The 23,464-nt window shown below is 42.6% G+C and overlaps 2 protein-coding genes across 2 annotated transcripts; both read right to left on the reverse strand.

The window, feature by feature from the left end:
• Window positions 1–17,693: 17,693 nt before the first annotated feature.
• LOC135712930 (uncharacterized) lies at window positions 17,694–18,722 on the reverse strand. Its single transcript, XM_065236029.1, has one exon. The coding sequence runs from the start codon at window positions 18,720–18,722 to the stop codon at window positions 17,694–17,696; it is 1,029 nt and encodes a 342-aa protein (XP_065092101.1).
• Window positions 18,723–18,873: 151 nt separating this feature from the next.
• LOC135712933 (uncharacterized) lies at window positions 18,874–19,434 on the reverse strand. The gene has a single exon (XM_065236030.1). The coding sequence runs from the start codon at window positions 19,432–19,434 to the stop codon at window positions 18,874–18,876; it is 561 nt and encodes a 186-aa protein (XP_065092102.1).
• Window positions 19,435–23,464: the final 4,030 nt, after the last annotated feature.

The following is a 23,464-nucleotide window of genomic DNA, read 5'->3' on the forward strand; positions in this document are numbered from 1 at the left end:
GTTTATGCAAGCAAGCACTGAATTATTTTCATTTAAAAAATTGATTCCCAGATTTGAGACCGACCTCAAACCGAGCGACTGACAATAAACAGTTCATAATGCCGCTATTTGCCAACTTCCAACCTCACAATGTTCCGTAATATCCATTTATTCGCAAATGAAAAGAACACATGGGAACCAATAACCGGTACGCGAAAGCATCATTGTTCCAGAAAAGCGATTCCACAAGCCATTATCGCGATAATTACGATCCATTCATTCGCGAATGAATCGTAAATTGTGCCATAAACCGATACCGATGGAATATCGACGCCATTTCAGCAACCTCCCATTCAACCTTGAACGGTGCCTGTCATTCCAGTTTCGATCAGGATTGAAACCAACCAACAAGTGAAACGGTAAACCGCATGTGCCCATTAGAATTCAAAACGTCAATCCTCGGTAATGGACCTGGACAGACGATACCATTTTCTTCACACATTGAGTCAACAGGGAACTGTACCACCACAGTTAGCAGGTGATTTGGATTTGGATAAATTATTCAACCAACATAGTCACTTTATCTCGTCATGGTCGTTGGGCAATTGACCATACTATAAGCGCTGAGATTCTGTTGGCGTACGGAGATTGCTGAAGGAGCGAGTTCAACAATGATGTCAATTCTAGTAGTACAATTATGTTTATTTCTGTTGATTATGATAGCACATTGATTTAACATTTTAATTGATTGCCCTACCTGGCTCTTCATCTTTGCTTAATTTGATATTCTAATTTAATAATTGCGTTTTTCTACTACGTTTACAGAATACCCCTTTGGGGGTGCGTTTTTTTTTTAATTGAGAAAAAGTGAAAACCTACCTAACTTCGAGTATAACTTAACTTACCGTGCTAGATCACGTATGACATATTTGTTGTGGAATGCGGTGTGTTCCGGTATGCTAACAAGTAATCAAATAGATCGTTTTTCTAGTCACGACCCATGGCAGTACTAGTCCGAATCGTTTTCAGCAGTGACCTATTGTAAAATGGTGTATACGGAATGGAATGATTTATGGTTACATCATTTGTTTTGCAGAAATTAACAAATTCTGTCGAACAAAAAGGTGGACCACACCCTAGGCGAGTAAGAGAGGTGACACTGTCGGAAGAAGTGTTAGTTTGTTTACTAAAATGAACCGCCCATTTTGTTATGGCAAGTTTTGCTATAAGAAATGCTCCTCGTGTATATTAGCGAAATTCACATCAAAGATTGATTAATTGCGTAGGAAATCAGATTGGCACGGCATTTGTGACCAACATACACCTTCCGGTCATATGAAACAGGTCAAAAACTGTCCAAATCCGCAGATAAAAATTTTTGTTTTGAATTTCTGTATGGCAAAATATTGAACTTTTCGTGAACATTAACGGCAAAGAACTCACCAACACTGGGAGACCGTGAGTTCCTGCCCACCTGTCATTTCCCATCTCGGACCACACCACTGCGTCCTAGCAAGAAGTACGGTCGACTTGTTACGCGCTCCGTTGGATTTGGATTCCTGGCATAATTCCCGATAAATTTATCAAAAAGTGAGTTTTTTTCTGAGAAGAAAGTGTGTTTTCGGCATCATCGAAAATTGTTTTTGCGATTGGCAATTCGCCAATCATTTTGCGCACCATCGGTGCGTGGTCACGCATACCTGTGCACACGGATCATCGTCATCGAGTGTCAGCATCTGCCTCCACCAGCGTTGCCAGTATTCCAGATTTATCTGGATTTTCCAGATTTTTAGTCGTCTTGCCAGATACACAGACTGACCACGTATATTTCCAGATTTTTTAAATATTTTCCAGAGTTGCCCAGATTTTTTGAACATGTTTTTTTTTTAAATATAACTGCAATTGATTTACTAATAAAAAAAAGCCAAACTTGCTACTTTAATTATTAAAAGCCATCAACGTTGGACGTTATTGGAATTTTAAGGTAATTCTGAAAATAGTTCACAGTTAAGTGTGAGGCGAATTCTTTGTGAAATCAAAGGAGAATTTCAAGCTACTTCTGAGTAGAATTACATCCATCTTTGTGGGTGTCGGGGTCGTGCGGCGTCACCCATCATTTAGGCGTATTGTGAGTGCCACGAAGTGAGGGTTCGATTCCCGCTTCAGCCAGTGCTAATTTTGGCAACTTGAAAATGTCCCTACTGGTCTAATGGGTGTGGTGAGTTGTCCGTTGTCTAGTGTTACATATTCAGTCTGTGCAACCTCTAGTTGAAGACGGTGTCAATTGTCCTGTCAACTCTGATGACAATTCCATGAAGATTTTGCCAATAAAGGAAATACAATCCGGAAGAGATATCATAGAAAATTCTTATGATGAAACTGATAGGAATCGTGAGAATAATTTCAATGGAATTCTGTCCAATGTTTCTATGGAGATTTATTTTAATAAAATTTTAAGCGCAATTTCTTGCAGACTTTCAAAACCATTTTGGCAAAGAACTTGAGTACTTAGGTAATGCTGAAAAGGAATTTAAAACAATTCTGACTTTACCTACAAAGCAATTTAAAGAGAATTATCGGATAAGTCTGAGAAGAGTGACGGTCATTCTGAAGAGTGTACCAAGGAAATTGTTAAGAACATTTTAAGAATTTCATAGAGAAAAATGGACACAAAGTTGAGCCAATTCTTTGGAATTAGTACCAATTTGAGGGAGTTGTGGGATTGAAGAGGTAATGCAAACCCCAACAAACAATCGTCTATTGAAGAAACGACTTCTTGGCCGTTTTCTTCAACTGCATGCTTAATAGTACTTGTACTATTTTTAATAATAACTTCTGTTCAGGCTTTGTTCACACAAATCTGGAGAATTTATTCAACCACAACATTGAACTATTGGTGTTGTATAAGGTATGTCGAGAAGCTTTTATTCGACTTATATGAGTTGTAACAGAGTTCATACGATAATTTTTTTGATTATTCATTTTTTTGACATCACTGCTTCCTTAAGACAGTGATGCTCTGTATACGCTTGATTCTCATGTGAAGTAACGTTTAATTAGACATTATTATACATTTATTAAACGATTATTCAACTGTGAGAAAATTAACCCGAAAATAAGAGGGACGGGGACAGGGAAGGGTGTGTTTCTTAAGTGTGTAATTGTATTCATTATTTCTGACGTGGCTCGCACCACACGATATTAGAAAATTTATTAAATACATACATGTTGTTGTATGGGATTCGAACCATGTACCTTCCGATCACCAGCCGCTTGCCTTGTCATCTGAGCTATCCTAGAATTCATCATATGGGCAACTCAATAATCAATAAAAGCTCGCTTGAAAGTAAATACCTATCACCACTCCCGATCGCAACTCTAGCTCCTTCAAGGCCCTGTGGGAATGATTAATTCATTCATCGTTGTTTAACATGAGACCAATGTTACCTCTTCACCACTCCAATCCCAAAGAAGGAATGCTCGGTTATTTTTTAAACTAGATAAATGCATTCATTATCGTGAGTCATGTGATCGATGATTACTATTTAAATTAATTAGACGTAGAACACATATAAAAAAAGGGTTGAGCTTGGGATTGAACTCACGACCTTCTAATTGGAAAGCAGAAACGGTAACCACTACTCTACTGATTTCGCCTTGTTGTTAGACTGAATCAGTGTTGTCGAATAATGAATCTAATATGTCGTTTATAAAACATTTACAAATCATGTGATTACAACATGGACGCATAGTGGTATAATAGCTATTATGCTGACTGTATTCACCTTTATTCAGCAATAATGTAAAGTAATGCAATGAAATCTAATAAAAAAGCTGGAGAACATTTATTAGACGTTTAATAAAGCATGTTATTAAATCAATTGAAAACAGTCGAATAAAAGTGTCAATGTATGTACAAATTACACTTTTTTAGTTTGTTATTAGATCAAACTTCTGGCGTTGATATGAGAAGACATTTAACACTTTTACAGTTTTTAATAAGTAAATTAATCAGATCAGAGCAAACAGTGGAATAAATGTGCATCTATCGATCTCAATGAGCTTTTTCAGCACATAATTCGACAACTCTTTTTATTCAGCATTGTACACTGTTATACAGCATTTATTCAATATATATGCTTATTTATGACTCTGAATTGTTTGTTGGGTGGTATAAGAGCTATTTTGCTGAGTGTATTCACCTTTATACAGCAATATCGTAAAGCAATGCAATGAAATCTAATAATGGAGCTAGAAAACATTTATAAGAAGTTTAATAAAGCATTTTATTCAATCAATTAAAAACAGTCAAATAAAAGCGACAATGTATGTGCAAATAAAGGCGCATCTATCGATCTAAATGAGCTTTTTTTCAGCACATAATTCGACATCCTGTTTCATTCAGCATTGTACACTGTTATACTACATTTATTCAATGTGTATGCTTATTTGTGACTTTGAATTGTTTGTTGGGACAACTCTTAGAGTGTTACTGGAAAAGTTAAGATGTTTTCAAGCTTATTTTAGGGGAATATAGAAAATAAATATGCCGTAGGATGATTCGAATTGAACTAAAAAAAAGGCGAAGATATCCTGTAAAGAGTTCCAAGCAAATTAAGACTAACAAAAAAATTCATTATCTGGGACGCAGGAAAAATATTAATTCCGGAATTTAGAATCATTGCAAGATCCTGAGACTTCAAAAATGAAGCTATCAGACTTTCATTTTAGTAATAAAATAAAATTATTCTTCGGCATTATGGTCATACGAATAGTGGAGTTACCCGTATTTTAGGTAAAGTGTGTGTGAGTTCCACAATGTTAGGCTTTGATTCCCACTTCAGCCCGGTGAATTTTGCTTCAAAATAAAATTGTCTACTGATCTGCTAGGTGTTGTGTGTTGTATGATGTCAAGAATTAAACTGTAAATCTGATCAACCTCAGAGTAATATTAGAATTATTTAGAACTAGTAAAGTCTTTGAATTCTGGTACTGCATCAACTAGTAAGGACAACATCGACTATTAGTTCAAAAATCCATCCCATCAAGTTTCCTCAATTCTTTGCTTCTCATTTTTTTTAAAAAAAAGTTACAGTTTAAAAAACAATTCTAACCATATTTTCTGCTGTTTTTACCCACATTTAACTCAATTTTTGAAATGCTGCGTAATGGATATTTGAACTTTTTGGGCACACCGTGTCAGTACTTTACAACTTTTGGATGATTTTAGCAATGCCAACAAGTTATTTGCTTTATTTAATTAATTTAAACATGTAATTTATAACAATTCTAGTACTTTAAATAAATTCCAGATCATATTGACCTATTTTCACGGGAGATTTCAATAGCATTATGTTAAAAAGAGGATTTTTGGAGCATTCCAGATTTTTCGAGATTTTATATTTTACCTGGTCCAGATTTTTCTGAAAATGACCTGGCAACGCTGGCCTCCACATTCAAACCGCTCATCCATCATCGTGTGTTCAGCTGAGTGCCGAGTTTCATACAAGCACACACCAACGAAGACCGCCCGCACACGCGGATCGAAGATCATCAAAGCTGCGCGTCGCTCCGCTGCTGCTGTGTAAACGCTCGGTGGTAGTAGTATAGGATTATCAGATAAGTTTTTGTTCTTGTTTCTTTCTTTCTCCCATCAGTTAAATTTTAAGTTTGTGTTTCTGTGTTTGTATTTTTTTTTCTCGTGTATTGTGTCCGAGTAATTTTGATTATCGTTGCAGTGGTAGAGCGTTTTTCGCTCCCACTAGTACGGCAAAATGGACATTTTGTCGGAAGACGAAATGGACGTTTTGTCGGAAGATGACACCACTTTGCCACGCGATAGCAAGAAGGGTCGAAAACGTCTATCATCCCAGAAATCAGATGATGCCATCCCTGCTTCGTCATCTCAGTCTGGTAATGGACAGGGACAGATAAGCCCCCGATCGCGAGTCTACCCAGAAGACTCGACTGGCCCATGGGTTGTTTACTTTCAGCCCAAAAAGAAACCTTTGAATGTAATGCAAATTACTAATGATCTGACGAATCGGTTTTCGGCCGTGACCGAAATCTCGAAGGTGAGGTACAATTAACTTCGCGTTGTCGTCTCTAACCTGAAACAAGCTAACGAGATTGCTGCCTCCCAGCTCTTTACACTCGAGTATAGAGTGTACATCCCAGCTCGTAATGTGGAGATCGAAGGTGTGGTCACCGAAGCGAGTCTGACCCCCGAGATCTTGGCGAAGCAAGCGGTTGGCCGTTTCAAGAACCCCTTGCTTCCCACGGTTGAGATACTGGAAGTCCAGAAGCTGAACTCAGTATCTTTCAGCGAGGGTAAAAAGAGCTTTACCCCCACAGACTCGTTTCGGGTGACCTTTTCTGGTTCAGCCCTTCCTCACTACATCGAGTTGGGAAAACTTCGGCTACCTGTGCGTTTGTTTGTTCCTCGGGTCATGAACTGCCAAAACTGCAAACAGTTGGGACATACGGCCTCTCACTGTGGCAGCAAGGCACGCTGTTCCAAATGCGGGGAGAAGCACGAGGATGGCGCCTGCACAGTCACTGCACCAAAATGCGTGTACTGTAAGGGAACTCCTCATGGTCTCTCGTCGTGCCCAGCGTACAAACAACGCGGGGAGAAACTAGAACGCTCTCTTAAGGAGCGTTCCAGGCAGTCTTTTGCAGCAATGCTAAAGACAGCCACACCATCAACCAACGACAAAAATCCCTTTGCTGTTTTGTCTGATGCCGAGTCTGACTCTGACTTGGCTGAGGATACAGTTTCTTTCAGTCTTCCGGAAGGTTCTGCACGGAAACGAAAACGCATCCGTTCGCGGAAAGTTGCAGATAAGGAACCCCAAATCAGCTTGCCCAAATCAAGGAGTGATGGAAAAAAAGGAAGTTTCAACTCCTCCTGGTTTCCGCAGAACTAACTATAACCAGAACTTTCCATCTCTCCCGGGGACATCAAAAACCCCTGATGGCCCATTTTTAGGAACAGATGCCCCTTCTTCATCCGGGTTGTTCTCATTTGATAAAATTGTGGACGATATTCTCAAGTACCTCAATATTTCTGATCCTCTCAAAAGCATTGTTCTGGCAATGCTTCCTTCTGTGAAGACCCTCTTAAAGTAATTGACATTGAAGTGGCCCCTCATTGCAGCAATCATTTCCTTTGATGGATAATTTTCCAAACGAGGTCGGGGATTTGATCACTATTCTACAGTGGAATTGTCGAAGTCTTATTCCTAAATTAGACTCTTTTAAGTTTTTAGTTCACAATAATGATTGTGATGCATTTGCTGTTTGTGAAACTTGCTCTCTTCAGATATCGATCTTCCTTTTTATGATTTTAACATTATTCGACTGGATCGTGAGGATTCGCGTGGAGGAGGAGTACTTTTGGGGATTAAAAAGTGCCATTCCTTCTATAGAGTGAATCTTCCACAATTTCCAGGTATTGAAGTTGTCGCATGTCAGGCTATTATTAAAGGTAAGAGCCTTTGTATTGCTTCTGTTTATATTCCTCCTAGAGCCGTTGTTAATCGAAAACAACTTTCAGATATCTGTTCGGTACTTCCTGCTCCACGGTTGATTATGGGAGATTTTAATTCCCACGGTACAGACTGGGGGGAGCTGTATGATGACAACCGTTCTACTATGATATATGACCTCTGCGACAGCTTTAATATGACAATTCTTAACAATGGAGAAGTAACACGTTTGGCTGGCCCATCCTCGAATGGAAGTAGATTAGACCTCACACTTTGCTCTGACTCATTATCGTTGGATTGCACGTGGAATGTGATCCAAGATCCCCACGGTAGTGATCACTTGCCGATCAAAGTTTCAGTTGCCAGTGGGTTCAATTCGTCGGAACCCGTTAACGTCGCGTACGATCTTACCCGTAATATCGATTGGACAAAGTTCAAGAACGTTCAAGTTAAACGTAAGCGGGACAAATGGTACAAAAAGTTTTGTAGATCGAATAGTGATAATCATTGGAATAGGTACACGGTCGCGCGTAATAAATATTCACAATCAATTAAGAAAACTCGATGTGAATATATTCAGAGGAAAATTGATCAGCATCAAAACAACAGCAAAGAGTTATGGAAAATTTTGAAATCTTTGATGAAGCCTAGTAATTGTAAATCGCGGACCATAACTTTTGATGGCATATTAGAACAGTCAGAACCAGTAATTGCTTCTAAGTTCAATGACTATTTCGTTGAGAGCGTTTCACTGATCAATCAATCTATTGAACTGATCAATGAACCGGACGAAATAAAACAGCCGATTAATAGTAATTGTAGATTTAATGGTTTTCACCCAATTACATTAGATGAACTTAAAAATATTTGCTTTTCATTAGGAAAAACGGCTGGAGTAGATAATGTTAATGCTAGAGTTATTCAAGATTGCTTTCATGTCATTCGACACACTCTGCGGGACCTTATTAATCAATCATTGCAATCTGGGCACGTGCCGCATATTTGGAAAGAATCTTTAGTTGTTCCTATACAAAAAGTTGCTGGGACGATTAAAGCTGACGAGTTTCGTCCCATCAACATGTTGCACACATTAGAGAAAATTTTAGAACTTGTTGTAAAAGGCCAGCTGTTAGAATATTTAAATACACTGATAGGCAAAATAAAGTGCCCACCCCATCATTTTTGAAATTTCTCTCATTTATTTGGTTCAAATTCAAATAAACACACCGTAGTCTGTTTCGATGTCTTACCTTTATTATTCTTTTAAAGTTACACCTATGGAATACTGAAAATATAAAGTTTTACTTGAAGTAAAAGAAAATCAATTTGGATTGAAAAAGAAAACAGTGACAAAAAAAAGTGCCCACTTCAAAAATCGGTATGTTTTCGATAAGTTTCCATCGGAAAACCCCTCGATTGTTTTTGTTTTGAAAGTTTGACATGTATTGAAGCAAACGGGTGGAACTGGTGCATTTGTACACGTGATCGCATTTGAATCAGTTGAAAAAAATGGAGGACGTAGTGATTTCGAAAGCAATTCCCGTGTGTATCCGAAAATTGGTTGTTCGTGATGTGCAAAACGGTGAATCGCACCGGTCTGTCGCTAGGAAGTACAATATCAGCAAAACAGCGGTCGGGAAAATTCTGCAGAAAATGAAATCGTTCGGATCAGTGGTGGATCGCCCTGGCAGAGGCAGGATGCGCAAAACGGATGCGAGAACGGACACCAAGATCATGCGTGAAGTGAAGAAGAACCCGAAGGTAACTGTCCGCGAGATCCAGGAGGCTCTTCAGCTAACAGTTTCCAGTCGAACTGTTCGTCGCCGTCTCGTAGCACAGGGGTTGAACAGCAAAGTTGCTCGGAAGCGCCCATTTATCAGCAAGGCAAACAAAGTCAAACGGCTTAAGTTTGCTAAGGAGCATGCTGATAAGCCCCTAGAGTTCTGGAAAACGGTTCTCTGGACGGACGAATCAAAATTCGAACTGTTCAACCGGAAGCGACGGGTTCGTGTGTGGTGTAGATCGGGTGAGGAGCTTCAGGAGCGCCACATACAAGGCACGGTGAAGCATGGAGGAGGAAATGTGATGGTCTGGGGGTGCTTTTCGTGGGGTGGAGTGGGAAGCCTGGTGAAAATCGACGGGATAATGACGGCAGATTCCTACATCGACATCCTGCGGGAAAATCTGGAAGTTTCGCTGATCCAGACGGGCCTTGAGGAGAAATTCGTATTCCAGCAGGACAACGATCCGAAGCATACTGCCAAGAAGACTAAGTCTTTCTTCCGGTCATGTCGAATTAAACCACTGGAATGGCCTCCACAAAGCCCGGACCTCAACCCCATCGAGAATTTGTGGGCGATTCTCGATGCCAGGGTTGACAAAACTGGTGTTACCAATAAAAATAACTATTTTGAAGCCCTGGAGCGCGCCTGGGAAGAACTAGATCCACAGCACCTGAAGAATCTAGTGGAGAGCATGCCGAAGCGCCTGCAGCTGGTCCTGAAGGCCAAAGGAGGACACATTAACTATTAGGCTGGTATTCTTTTACTTTATTTTATGTTTTCTGGAGTTAAAATGCAGTGGGCACTTTTTTTTGTCACTGTTCTTTTTTACACCCATTTTGATTTTTTTTTCTTCGAGTCAGTCTCTTCTTTTTATCTGGTATTCTATAAGTGAAACTTAAAAAGAATATAAAGAATAAGATATAAAAAATACTACAGTGTATTTACTTTAATTTGAACCAAATAAATGAGAGAAATTCAAAAAATGATGGGGTGGGCACTTTATTTTGCCTATCAGTGTAGTAACTGTTTGTTGATACCGGAACAATCGGGATACCGGGAAGGCCATTCTTGTGAAACCGCGTTAAACATAGTGTTAGCTAAATGGAAAGAAAATTTGGAGCATAAAGATACGATTGTTGCTGTGTTTTTGGATCTAAAACGCGCTTTTGAGACAATTTCTAGGCCCTTATTGTTGAGAACAATCAAGCGCTTTGGAATTTCGGGTTCTGCATACAAATGGTTTGAAAGCTATTTATCTGACAGAACACAAAGGACTGTTTTTAATGATTTTGTATCTTGTCCCGTTGACAATGACCTTGGAGTGCCTCAGGGAAGTGTATTAGGGCCCCTTTTATTTATTATGTATATTAATGACATGCGACGAGTTTTACGGTTTTGTGATATTAATCTTTTTGCTGACGATACTGTGTTATTCATTGCAGCTAAAGATTTAGAAGAAGCCGTTTCACGCTTGAATGAAGATTTGCGTTCTCTAAGTAGATGGTTGAAGTATAAACAATTGAAATTGAATATAAGTAAAACTAAATTCATGGTAATTTCGCGGAATCGTGTAGATGATGATGTCTCTGTTGTTATTGATGATGAGACACTTGATCGCGTTCAGGAAATTAAATATCTTGGCGTGATTATTGATGACAAACTCAAGTTCAATTCTCATATTGACAATGTCATCAAGAAAATTGCCAAGAAGTATGGAATCCTATGTCGCTTGAAAAACGATTTAACTATTGGTAGTAAAATACAGTTATACAAATCAATCATCTCCCCTCATCTAGACTTTTGCCCTTCCATTTTATTTTTGGCCAATGAAACACAAATATCGAGATTACAGCGTTTGCAGAATAAAGTAATGCGTTTGATTTTAAGATGTAATAGATTCACTTCCTCAACTTTTATGCTGGACGCTTTGCAATGGCTGTCAGTGAAGCAAAGAATTGTGTTTTTGACTATGGTGTTCATTTTTAAAGTAGTTAACGGTTTGCTGCCTCGATATTTGTGTGATCGGATTGAAAGAGGAAGTGATTTTCATAGATATAACACTAGAAACGCGGATGAAGTAAGAACACCACATCTTTTGAATAATGCTTCACAAAATTCATTATTTTTCAAAGGTATAAATGTTTTCAATTCGATGCCTAGACACATCAAGCGTGCAACTACACTTACAGAATTCAAGAGACGCTGCATTTCACATGTAAAAGCTGTTTATTGAGCAGTTATTTTTTTATGAATGGATAAATCATGTATCTTGACAAAGTTATCACTAACGGATTAGTTTGTATGGAGACTGTCATCAAGACATTTTAGTAATTTGTGTAGCATATACAAAAAACTACATTGTTTGCCTCGATGGTGATGATGGATTTTTAGTTTTTTTGATTTTGTAGTAGTAATAGTAAAAATAGCTTTGAGTAGTCTACAATGGTTTGAGCCTCGCGCGCGGAATACAGGTATAAATGACTAATACGTGGAAATTGTGGCAAAAGCCTTAAATTAGTAAAGGATTGGCTGGAAGTCGTTTCCTTGGATATAGTCCTGGCACTGCGGAAGCTTAAACGTGTAAATCCCAGGTCACGTGTAAATGGAAGTATTGTCGAGGACTATACTTGGACTTTTGATAACTAGCTACACCTTTGAATGTTTTTGGTTGATGCCTATAGCATATTTAACAGGACATTTATATCTGTAATTGTAACCAGCTCGATTTTGTTTGCAAACCTGGTTAAAATGTTTATATTTAATTATCTTAAAGATAACTCGTCCAGCTCAAACCTTTGTAGGGGTAAGAGGTGAGACCATCATCATCATCATCATCATCATAGAATGTGATAGAAGATGCCATAACGTCGGTAGAAGGGCTTCCACCGTTGGAGGAATATAACTTCCTCTCCAATCTGATCTTGGACAGCGCGCTTCGAGCTCAAACTCGGCCGGTTCCAGGAACGTCTTTCCGTAGGAAACCTCCTTCCCCTTGGTGGGACCAGCAATGCACTGAGGTTTATCGTAAAAAGTCCGACGCGTTTAAGCTTTTCCGGAAACGTGGAACCCCCGTACATTTCGAAGCGTACTCGGCTCTTGAACGCGAACTCAAGAGCCTCATCAAAGCCAAGAAACGCGGATACTGGCGGTAATTCGTGGACGGATTATCGCGCGAAACGTCGATGAATACGCTTTGGAATGCGGCGCGAAGGATGCGTAACCGGTCTTCACACAACGAGAGTGAGGAGTACTCGGATAGTTGGATTCTCAAGTTCGCGCGAAAAGTATGTCCTGATTCTGTGCCGGCACAGATGATTCCTCGCGAAACGACGAATTCGGTAGACAAGACCAGCCAGCCTTTGTCAATGCTCGAGCTCTCACTCGCGCTCCTTTCGTGTGGCAATTTGGCTCCGGGGGCTGATAGAATCAAGTTCAACTTGTTGAAGAACCTCCCAGACGTCGCTAAGAGGCGCATGTTGAACTTGTTTGGTCAGTTCTTGGAGCTTAATATTGTTCCAGATGATTGGACGCGGGTGAGAGTTATAGCCATTAAAAAGCCTGGAAAACCCGCGTCAGATCACAACTCGTATCGTCCCATTGCGATGTTATCGTGTATTCGAAAATTGTTGGAGAAAATGATCCTTTTTCGCCTCGACAAATGGGTTGAGTTGAACCACCTACTCTCAGATACTCAATTTGGTTTCCGTAGGGGCAAGGGAACGAACGACTGTCTCGCGTTGCTTTCCACTGAAATTCAGTTGACTTTTGCTAAAAAAGAGCAAATGGCTTCTGTCTTCTTGGATATTAAGGGGGCTTTTGATTCAGTATCGGTTGAAGTCCTTTCAGACAAACTCCACGCTTGTGGCCTTTCTCCATTAATTAATAACTTTTTGTACAATTTGCTGTCAGAGAAACATATGAGCTTTCTCATGGAAACTCTACAGCTTCACGATTTAGCTACATGGGCCTCCCCCAGGGCTCATGTTTAAGCCCCCTTCTGTATAATTTCTACGTCAGAGAAATTGACAATTGTCTAAGGGACAACTGCACGTTGAGACAAGTTGATGTAGTGTCTATGACAGGACCCAGAGAGGCCGACCTGCAAGGACCCTTACAGGATACCTTAGACAATTTGTCTACTTGGGCTATCCAGCTAGGTATCGAATTCTCCACGGAGAAAACTGAGTTGGTCGTTTTTTCTAGGAAGCATAGCCCAGCACAACCGAAGCTTCAACTTTTGGGTAAGCCGATCACTCATTCCATGTCTTTTAAATATTTTGGGGTCTGGTTCGATTCAAAATGCACCTGGAGATCCCACATTGAGTATCTGAAGCGGAAATGCCAACAAAGGATCAATTTTCTCCGAACAATTACCGGAACGTGGTGGGGAGCCCATCCGCAAGATCTTCTAACGTTGTACCGGACAACGATTTTATCGGTTTTAGAATACGGTAGTTTTTGTTTCCAGTCGGCGGCTAAAACACACATCATCAAACTGGAACGGATCCAGTATCGCTGTCTTCGTATCGCGTTAGGATGCATGCACTCGACTCATACGATGAGTCTCGAACTGTTAGCGGGCATGTTGCCACTCTCTGATCGGTTTTCGGAATTATCCCTCAGGCTCCTCACCCTAAACCCTCAAACTCGTTTTATGTCATTGTACTACGTGTACATAACACAGGATGTCAGCCCTTCGCAGCATAATCCCTATCGTGTTTGCTTCTCCGACTTCGACAATTCTGTTCATTTTGATTTATCCATGACGCAAGAGATTCGCGGAATCCCAGAGCTGCAAAGTTTGGCCAAGTTGATTCCGCAAGATCGTTCTTCACAGATGGATCACTAATAGAGGCGTCCGTTGGTTTTGGTATTTATAACGAATTTCATAGCACCTCTCGAATGCTTCATGCTCCTTGTTCCGTATATGTTGCTGAGATGGCGGCAATATACTATACGCTAGCAACGATCGCCTCACTTGCACCAGATCATTATTTTATTTTTACGGATAGTCTCAGGTGAGGCTATTCGCTCCATTAGGCCGGTAAAGCACTCCTCGTATTTTCTCATGAAAATACGAGAGCTTTTAAGTGCTTTATCTTTAAGATCTTTTGTCATCACCTTTGCATGGGTCCCATCTCATTGATCGATTCCGGGCAATGAGATGGCGGACTCACTTGCTAAGGTGGGCGCTATGGAAGGCGATATTTACGATCGATAAATCGCCTACGATGAATTTTTCTTCATTTATCGTCAACAGTCACTCGTCAGCTGGCAGAATAAGTGGAGTGAAGGGAGTTTGGGACGATGACTATCATCCCTAAGGTGTCGAAGTGTCCTTGGTTCAAGGGGTTGGATGTGGGTCGAGACTTCATTCGTATGATGTCTCGCCTCATGTCCAATCACTACTCGTTAAACGCTCACTTGTTCCGTGTTGAGCTGGGGGACAGTAATCTCTGTGAATGTGGACAAGGTTACCAGGACGCAGATCACATTATTTGGTCATGTGCTGAGCACCGTGGAGTCAGATCCGAGTTGTACGATTCCCTTCGGGCTCGAGGTAGACAACCTAATGTTCCAGTTCGGGATATTTTGGCTAGACGCGATCTGGAGTTTATGCAACTCATATATGTTTTCTTGAAGAATATTAACCATAGATTGTAAGTTTGACTAACCTTGTGTTTAGTTTGTGTTTTGTATGTGTGTGTATTTTTTTTTTGTAGATTTGTTTCTGTAATAATTGTATAATTACAGAGTTGATATAACGTCGATAGGATTAAGTATATGTTTTAGAAATAGTGACATTTTTTAATCATAAATCATATTCCAAATCTCCTTTTCCCTCTCCCGATCCAAACAATTGTCATCCACTAACCTCGAAAAGACCGCGAGTAATCGGTTCCAATCCTTTAATTTTAGATTTAAGACATTTATAATGTATAAAGAAAATGATAACTTGGCTCTGTAAAGTTTATTCAATTGAGCCTGTACAAATAAAGTTATTAACAAAAAAAAAAAAAAAAAGGTGGACCATTATCGCAAATTATTTGTTCTGGATATTCAAATCGTTCAAAAATCATCCATCATCTTTGAATTGTCAATTTTGCAGTGGTCGACGTCATGATTTCAACTTCAGGGTATCTTGAGTAGTAATCTACGAGAACCAGTAGATGAATTCTGTTGGAAGCTTCAGTAAAATCCAGTGCTAATTTACGCCACGATCCATCAGGAATGGGTGTCCTATACATAGGTTCGATGTCTGGTTCCGAAACTAGTAGACAACCATCGCAAGAATTAACATAATCTTTTACCATAGCATCAATGCGGATCCACCAAAATTTTCCCCTGACTCGTTTCTTCATAGCATCAATTCCGACTACTCATAACCCCAGTTGAAAAGGCCAATGCTCTTGGCCAACATTTTGTGATTTCACATAAACTTTACCATACCATGGTGAGCCCCCATGAGCCTGCCGTTCTGGAGGCAATGTCTAGAGTCGCTGACACCTCCGTAGTAGTGCATGATGATAGTAGAATATCGGCTGATGAGGTTATAGCAGCTATTAGAAGCACTAAAAACATGAAGGCTGCGGGTATGGATGGTGTAGCCAACCTCGAGTTGAAAAACTTGAGTATTGACTTCTTCAACCATCTTACCGTTATCTTCACCAAATGTTTGGAGCTTCGCCATTCCCCTGCACATTGACATTGATTTGGTAGCGCTTCGGGTTGGCATTATACTGCAGGTTTAGCTCTTTCAGGTACTCATTTCGCCAGCGATGCCAGAAAGTTTGAGCGTACTTCTGGAGCTTTTGGTACTGATTGAGACGGTTGAACGGTACATCACGGTCGTCGGCTTCGGGAATGTGACGAATCATGTTCTTCACTAGGAAGTGCGCCGGGGTGAGCGCAGCAAAATCGTTTGGATCGCTCGAAAGTGGCAGCAGAGGACGGGAATTCATGCAACCTTCGATTTTAATCAGCATCGTGGAGAACTCTTCGACAGAAAGTAGTGAAGAACCGAGTTGACGCACCAGGTGGGTTTTGGCTACCTTCACCGCGGCTTCTCAAAGGCCACCAGAGTTGGGAGCTCGAGGAGGGATCAGATGCCATTGGATGCTGTCTTCGGGGAGGTGCTTGGAGATCTTGTCGTTGTCAGGTCCGGGTTGTAGCATGGCATAGAGCTCTTGCAAAGCATTCTTCGCACCGATGAAGTTCGTGCTGTTGTTGGAGTACAGATGCTGTGGCTTATTTCTCCTCCACACGAAACGATCTATGGCCATCAGGAAAGCGGCCGTGCTAAGGTCGCTCACCAGTTCCAGGTGAACCCTTTCGAGCTCAAACATACGAAGACACAGATGTAGGATTTGCGGGAGGTGGCTCTACGGTAGATCGGCTTGAGGAAGATGGGACCACAATAATCAACGCCTGTGCAAACGAAAGCTTCGTTGGCGGTCACTCTTGCGACGGGAAACTGGCCAATCGGTTGCTGGATGGGTTACGGGTTCGATTTGCTGCACTCGTAGCATTTGCGATTGGCACTAAGTACTGATTTTCGGCCATTCAGTGGCCAGAACTCGTCACGGACGACAGCGAGAGTCAGCGTAATTCCGCCGTGCACGAGTTTACAATGCTGATGCTTCAGAAGAAGTTGCGAAAAGGGATTAAATCCGGGAATAACGATCTAATGTTTTACGTCATATGGTGCATCGGATAAGCGCAACCGGCCACCAACGCGGATCAAACCATCGGAATCGAGGAAGGGGTTCAGCAGACGAAGAGAGGACTTTCCTGGTACCATTCGCTCCTTCTTCAGCTGCTTCAAATCTTCGGGGAACGTTTCAGCTTGAACTAGCTTCACGAGAGCTAATTTGGAGTGCTGTAATTCAGCGGCGGACAGGACGCTGCTGGACTTCCGGTGCTCCTTATTACGGTGAGTGTTGTTGTAGAACCGAAAACAGTATGCAACTGCACCAAGCAGAAGCGGGTACGATGAAAATCTCTTGAACAATGAATTTGGCTTAAGCGTCTGGGTTGTAAGTATCACGTTCGGGTTTGCTTCCATCTCCTCGGAGGGTAACTGGTCTTCCTGCGTAAGTTGAACCGGCTACCGTGATATATCCTCTTGCAGCCAGGTTGGACCATACTTCCACAAGGTGTTTGCGACCAATTCTTCAGCTGATCTCGGGAAACGAGATCTGCGGGGTTATCCTTTCCAGCTACGTGTAACCATTCCGAGCCGTGAGTAGTGGATTGAATTTCGGAAATACGGTTTGCAACGAAGGTTTTCCAGGATCGTGGGGGAGATTTCATCCATTGAAATACCACTGTAGAGTCGGACCAAAAAACTACAGCAGAGAAGTTTATGTCCAACGCCTTCGAAATTCTGTCATAGAGTTGGGAAGCGATGAGTGCCGCACACAGCCCCAGTCTCGGAATGCTAAGCGGTTTCAGTGGTGCGACCTTGGACTTGGCTGAGGTAGCTGCTCGGCGAATCGAACCCACTGCTGACGGATTTCTGGAGGAACTTCGGCATCCCACTCCAGTGCCAGCAGCCACAGATGCTGCATGAGGATTTTCGCTTGAACAACGACGGGAGAAATGATTCCGAGAGGGTCGAAGAGTTGCGCTTCGTAGGCGTTTGGTTGTTGACGATGATTGACGTATCGAACTTGAAAACGTCTGCCTCAGGTTCCCAACTGATGCCGAGGGTTTTGATGGTCTCTTCGGGGCCGAACTTGATGGAAGATTGAGTGCCGAGAAGCTCTGGAGGAAGACCATCCAAGACCTGCAGCGAATTCGAGCACCACTTCCGCAAAAGAAAACCACCCTTCTGCAGAAGCTGCATCAACTCCGTGCGCAACTGGATTGCGCCATCGATTGTGTTGTCACCGGTAATGAAGTCGTCCACGTACACATTCTTCCTCAGTGCCTTACTTGCTTTCGGATATTCACTTCGATGATCTTCAGCTAACTGCAACAGGGTTCTCGTGGCTAGAATCGAAGACGGCGCGAGTCCATACGTAACGGTGCACAGCTCATAAGCTTGAACGGTTCCGCTGCTACTGGGTGGCCACAGAATCTTCTGCAATGGCCGATCTGTACGGTGCATCAACATCTTCTCCGCATCCGCCACTATTGCGTTCTTGACCATCCGAAAACGAAGATGAATGTCCAGAATGTCGTCCTGAACAACTGGCCCAACTAGCAACGCATCGTTGAGAGAATGTCCGGTGCTAGTTTTCGCTGAGCCATCGAACACAACTTGAACCTTGGTCGTCGTGCTCGATTGTTTCACCACGGGATGGTGCGGAAGGTAGCAATTGGTTGATCCATTATTATCGTCATGGGGAGCGAGACCAATATGGCCGAGACTGATATATTCTTCCATGAACGCGTAATACTGAGCCTTCATTTCATCATCCTTTTGCAGCCACCAGCCCAACCACTGTAGACGCCGCATTGCCATGGCTCATCTGGTCACATTGGGGATGTTTGGGCATCCGAACGATATAGCGTCCGGTAGGATCTCGGGAAACTGTCTGCGGATAGAAATCCTCGCAATTCTGCTCGTCTACGGAGTAATTTGAGCCGCTTACTTCCTCGATCTGCCAAAATCGCTACAGCAGTTCATCAACCGGTACAACTGTCGCCACATGGCAAGTTGCTATTGGCTGCTGGAAATTACCACTGGACTCATCGATCGTTCCAGAGGCAATCCACCCAAACACGGTTTCGACGAATAGGAGACTTGGGAGGTGGAACCGTCCATTCCGCAAAAAGGAAAAGAAGTGAGCAGCTCCAATGATCATGTCCACCCTACGAGGTGTGCCAAAGTCGGGATCCGCCAGTGCAAGACCGTTGGGAAGCTTCAGTTCAGATGCGTTGAACGGTACGGATGGAGTGTCGCTGGTCACTTTCCGCAATACAAGGAAATCAATCACCTCACGAAAGTCGGACACACGTGATCGAACCTCGGCAGATACTTCATGCTTGGCGTTCATAACGGTCCCATCTACGCCAGCGATCGGTACATTAACAGACCTACGGTTCAGGTGAAGTTGCTGACAAAGACGCTCGCTAATCGCATTCGGTTGGGATCCAGTATCCAACAAGACACGGACGATTTGCTCTTGACCGTACGCATCTACTACCAGCAAGTAGATCTCCAGATACTGCATTTTGATCGGTAGTTGGCAAGTTGAGCTCGTATGGCCCCGGATGGATCATCGAATGATGTCGCTTCGAGCAATGCTTGCATGAATACTTCGAGCGACAGTTGCGGGCAAAGTGATCACTACGGAAGCAGTTGCTGCAAACTTTCTTATCCGTAACCACCTTCATACGACCTTTCGAGTCGAGACCGTTGAGAACGGAGCAATCGAAAATGGAATGCTTTTGCCTCTTACAAGCAGGGCACATCGGGAACTATTTTGTTGCAATTTCAGTTGCTGCATTTGCGCTGAATCGGGGCTGGTTTGATTTCTTTGGAGCTGAGGGATGATTAACGGACTTGGGATTAACATGCTGCGGTCGGTTGACAGAAATTATCTCAAGTACGTGCGCTCGCTTCTGCAGAAACTCGACCATTTTGGAGTACGAATGGTGTTCCTCCGTTGCGATTGATTCTTCCCATGCTGTAAGCGAAGCGTCGTCCAACTTGTCCTCGAGCAGCTCGGTAAGGATTGAACTAAACTGCTCGACTGGCTCACCAAGTTGTTCCAGAACTTTGGTGTGGCGCTGAAATTCGTCCACAATTCGATGAAGCGCTTCCACGGTGTTACTCTGGATATTCGGGTACTTGAGCAGGGCTCGGATGTGTTTTTTTCCGGAGAATGGCCTTGTTCGAGTAACGATTCATTAACGTCTCCCACGACAGCGTAATTATTTGCCGTTATCGTTATCGACTGGATCCAGTTGGCTGCCTCTCCCTTCAGGGCAGCCCGGAGGTAATGGAACTTCTGCACCTGCGATATCTCCGTGGACGAATGTATCATCGACAGAAACGTATCGTGAAATGTCAGCCAGTTGTTGAAATCGCCATCGAAGCGATATCGTCGGCAGCTTTAAATTGGCGAGGGTGGTTGGAGCAGCAGGTGCGGTAGAGGGACCAGCAACAGCAGAAATGGTCGTAGGCGGCAACTTCGTGGCTAGGCCTGCCTTCACACGGAAATAAACTTCTTCTACCTTTATTCTCAGCTCCAAGTTGTTTTGCAACGATTCTTCGGAGTCATCCATTCTTCCTGCAGGGTCTCGAATACGTTCCACACCTTCTCCAGACGATCCAATCGATGGGAAACTTCATGCTGATGCTGCTCGGGAACGTAGTTGGTGAGAAACTGATCCAATCGATTGATCCCTTCGATGGCATTCCTTCTTCTAGCCTCCTTCATCTTGATCCGTTTTTCGTCAGGCATCTCGTAAACACGGCACAAGCAATAAGGCTAAAATTGTAAAAAAAAAAGACCCAAGAAGCACCGCGATGATGGACGTAGAGGTATTGGAGAGGTACTCACCTTGTACCTCTTAGAATGAGGTCTTTTTTTTCAAAATCACGATCCGGGAACAATTTTTCCAGTGGGTACGAGCTGATTTGGGCCACTCTAATGCGGGCACAATAGCGTCGAAGTGAGGTTACACTGACGACTTCACGCGGTCGACACCAGTATCCTGGTCACGGCACCAAATTATGGGCAACCAGTGTGAAGGTTTCTTGAAGCTGACTTCTCCACAACGTACCGAGAAAGCGAAAGTGCTTAACCTTTGCTTCAACTGTTTGTCCAACAACCACACGTCGAGTCAATGCAATCGGAGTTTGTGTCGAACCTGCCAGAAGAAACACCATACATTGCTGCATTTGGAAATCAAACAATCATTTTCCGTAGTCCCGAGGGAGAATGTACCGATTGAACAACCCATAGGTCAACGTGAACAACCGATGCCATCCGAACCTCCTGTGTCGAATACCACTGTTTCCCAAACTTGTCGTTCCGTTCCGATTCGTCGTCAAATTTTGCTCAATACTGCCGTCGTCTACGTCGAAGATTACCACAAGAAGTTACACAAGGTCCGAGTGCTCTTGGATTCTGGATCCATGGTCAACTTTATTACCGAAGACTGCGTTCAGCGGCTTGGGCTGTGAAAAAACCAAGGGAGATGTACATGTTTCTGGGGTCTGCGGTAAAACTTCTACTGTCCAGTACAAGTTTCACGCGTTCACGATTCGTTCTAGCACCTCCAGGTACGAGACCGAAATCGAATGTCTGGTTAGTTAACAGCAGATCTTCCTCTCGAAGGTTTTGTGGTAGATACCTTGATGATTCCTGAAAATCTAATTTTGGCAGATCCATCTTTCAACATCCCATATGGATGTTTACACGAAGGTCTTGGAGAACAACCGGGTCCCTCTGCTGAATGGTAGTCCTGTTATGCAACAAACGCTTTTTGGTTGGGTTATTGGTGGAAAAGTGGAAGTCAAGAAGCCACTAGTTTCTGCTTTGGTCACAAACAAGGATCTGGATGAATTGCTGAAGCGTTTCTGGGAAGTGGAAGATTATGGTACTGAATCGAAGTGTACGACTGGAGAAGATCAAGCAGAACAAAATTCGTCGAGACTCACCGTCGTCAGGAGGATGGTCGATACGTGGTGGAATTACCCTTCAAGCAAGGCTGTCCTAATCTTGGTGATTCGAAGCAGATGGCATTGAAACGACTTCAAGCCCTAGATAGGAGACTAAGCAAAAATTGGCTGCTGGCGATTACGAGGACTTCATTAATGAATACATCAGTCTAGGGCATATGGTGAAGGTTGGTCCTTTGGAAACTTACGTGTCTGGACACGATTACTTCCTTGCTCACCATGCTGTCGAGAAGCCGGACGGTAGCACGACAAAATGCCGCGTTGTTTTTGACGGATCAGCGTTATCCAGCAACGGAAAATCACTGAACGAAAACCTGCTCGTTGGACCGGTGATGCAATCCAAACTAAATGAAACATCGATGAAGTTCCGAGTTCCGAAGATTGCGTTTACGGCAGACGTTGGTAAAATGTATCGACAGGTATTAACTGCAGGTAAGCATCAACAATTTCAACTTGTTCTGTGGACACCCAAGGAAATAAGAAATCCAATCGACTTATTTACAACGGTGACTTATGGACTAGCGAGTGCACCATTCCAAGCGGTTCGAGCAGTGAAGCAACTTTGTATCGACGAAGCAGCACGTTTTCCTTGGGCGGCGAAGGTTGTAGCTGAAGATTCGTACATTGATGACGTTTTAACAGGAGCAGAAATACTCGAACAAGCGATCCAGCGGAAAGATGAATCGGAGTTTTTGGAAGCGCCAAATTCGAGCTTCACGAGTGGTGCTCGAACAGCAGTGAATTTCTGAAAACCCTCCCTCAGGACAGCATTGAGAAGAAGTTGCTGGTTGGTGAGAAACAATCGGTTAAGGCTCTTGGAATTGTTTGGAAACCTGACGAAGATGTTTTCATGTTCAACGTTGATTCCATCATCGTCGGTAAATCGGAGACTACGAAGCGGGCTATATTATCGAGCATCTCAAAGTTCTTCGATCCAATTGGCCAGCAATCATCGTGGTGAAACTCATCATGCAAAGCTTGTGGAAGAAGGAGACAAATTACGATGAGGTTGCTGACAAAGAAGACGTCGAAAAATGGACAGATTTCAAGTCGCAGTTGGGGTGTCTACGAGAGATCAAGGTGAGGCGTTGCATTCTGCCATTTGCATCCAAATCCATGGCTTTTGTGCTGCATCAAACTACGCCCACGGTGCGTGCATCTATCTGAGATCCACTAAAGAAAACGGTCAGGTCAATGTATCACTAGTATGCACAAAGTCACGTGTGGCCCCTATCAAGAAATCCACAAACCCAAGAAAATCGCAGCCTGATCTTACAATACCCAGGCTGGAATTATGTGGTGCTCTGCTCTTAGCTCAATTAGTCACTGCTACCATTATATCATTCTACAATCGATCTTGCTTGGATCAATCGATGTCCAGAACAACTGAAGCTATTTGTAGCAAATCGTGTCACAAAGATCCAGGCGTTGACATCGACTATGGAGTGGCGTCACGTAGGCACCAACGAAAACCCAGCGGCCATCATATCGAGAGGATTGATGCCAAAGGATCTCCAAAATTCATCTTTGTGGTGGAATGGTCCTGAGTTCCTGTCAAGTACCGAAGCTGT

The sequence above is a fragment of the Ochlerotatus camptorhynchus genome, unplaced genomic scaffold (assembly GCF_037179485.1).
Source record: "Ochlerotatus camptorhynchus isolate MF236.1 unplaced genomic scaffold, CSIRO-AGI_Acam_v1.1 ptg000520l, whole genome shotgun sequence".
NCBI classification, from domain to species: domain Eukaryota; kingdom Metazoa; phylum Arthropoda; class Insecta; order Diptera; family Culicidae; genus Ochlerotatus; species Ochlerotatus camptorhynchus.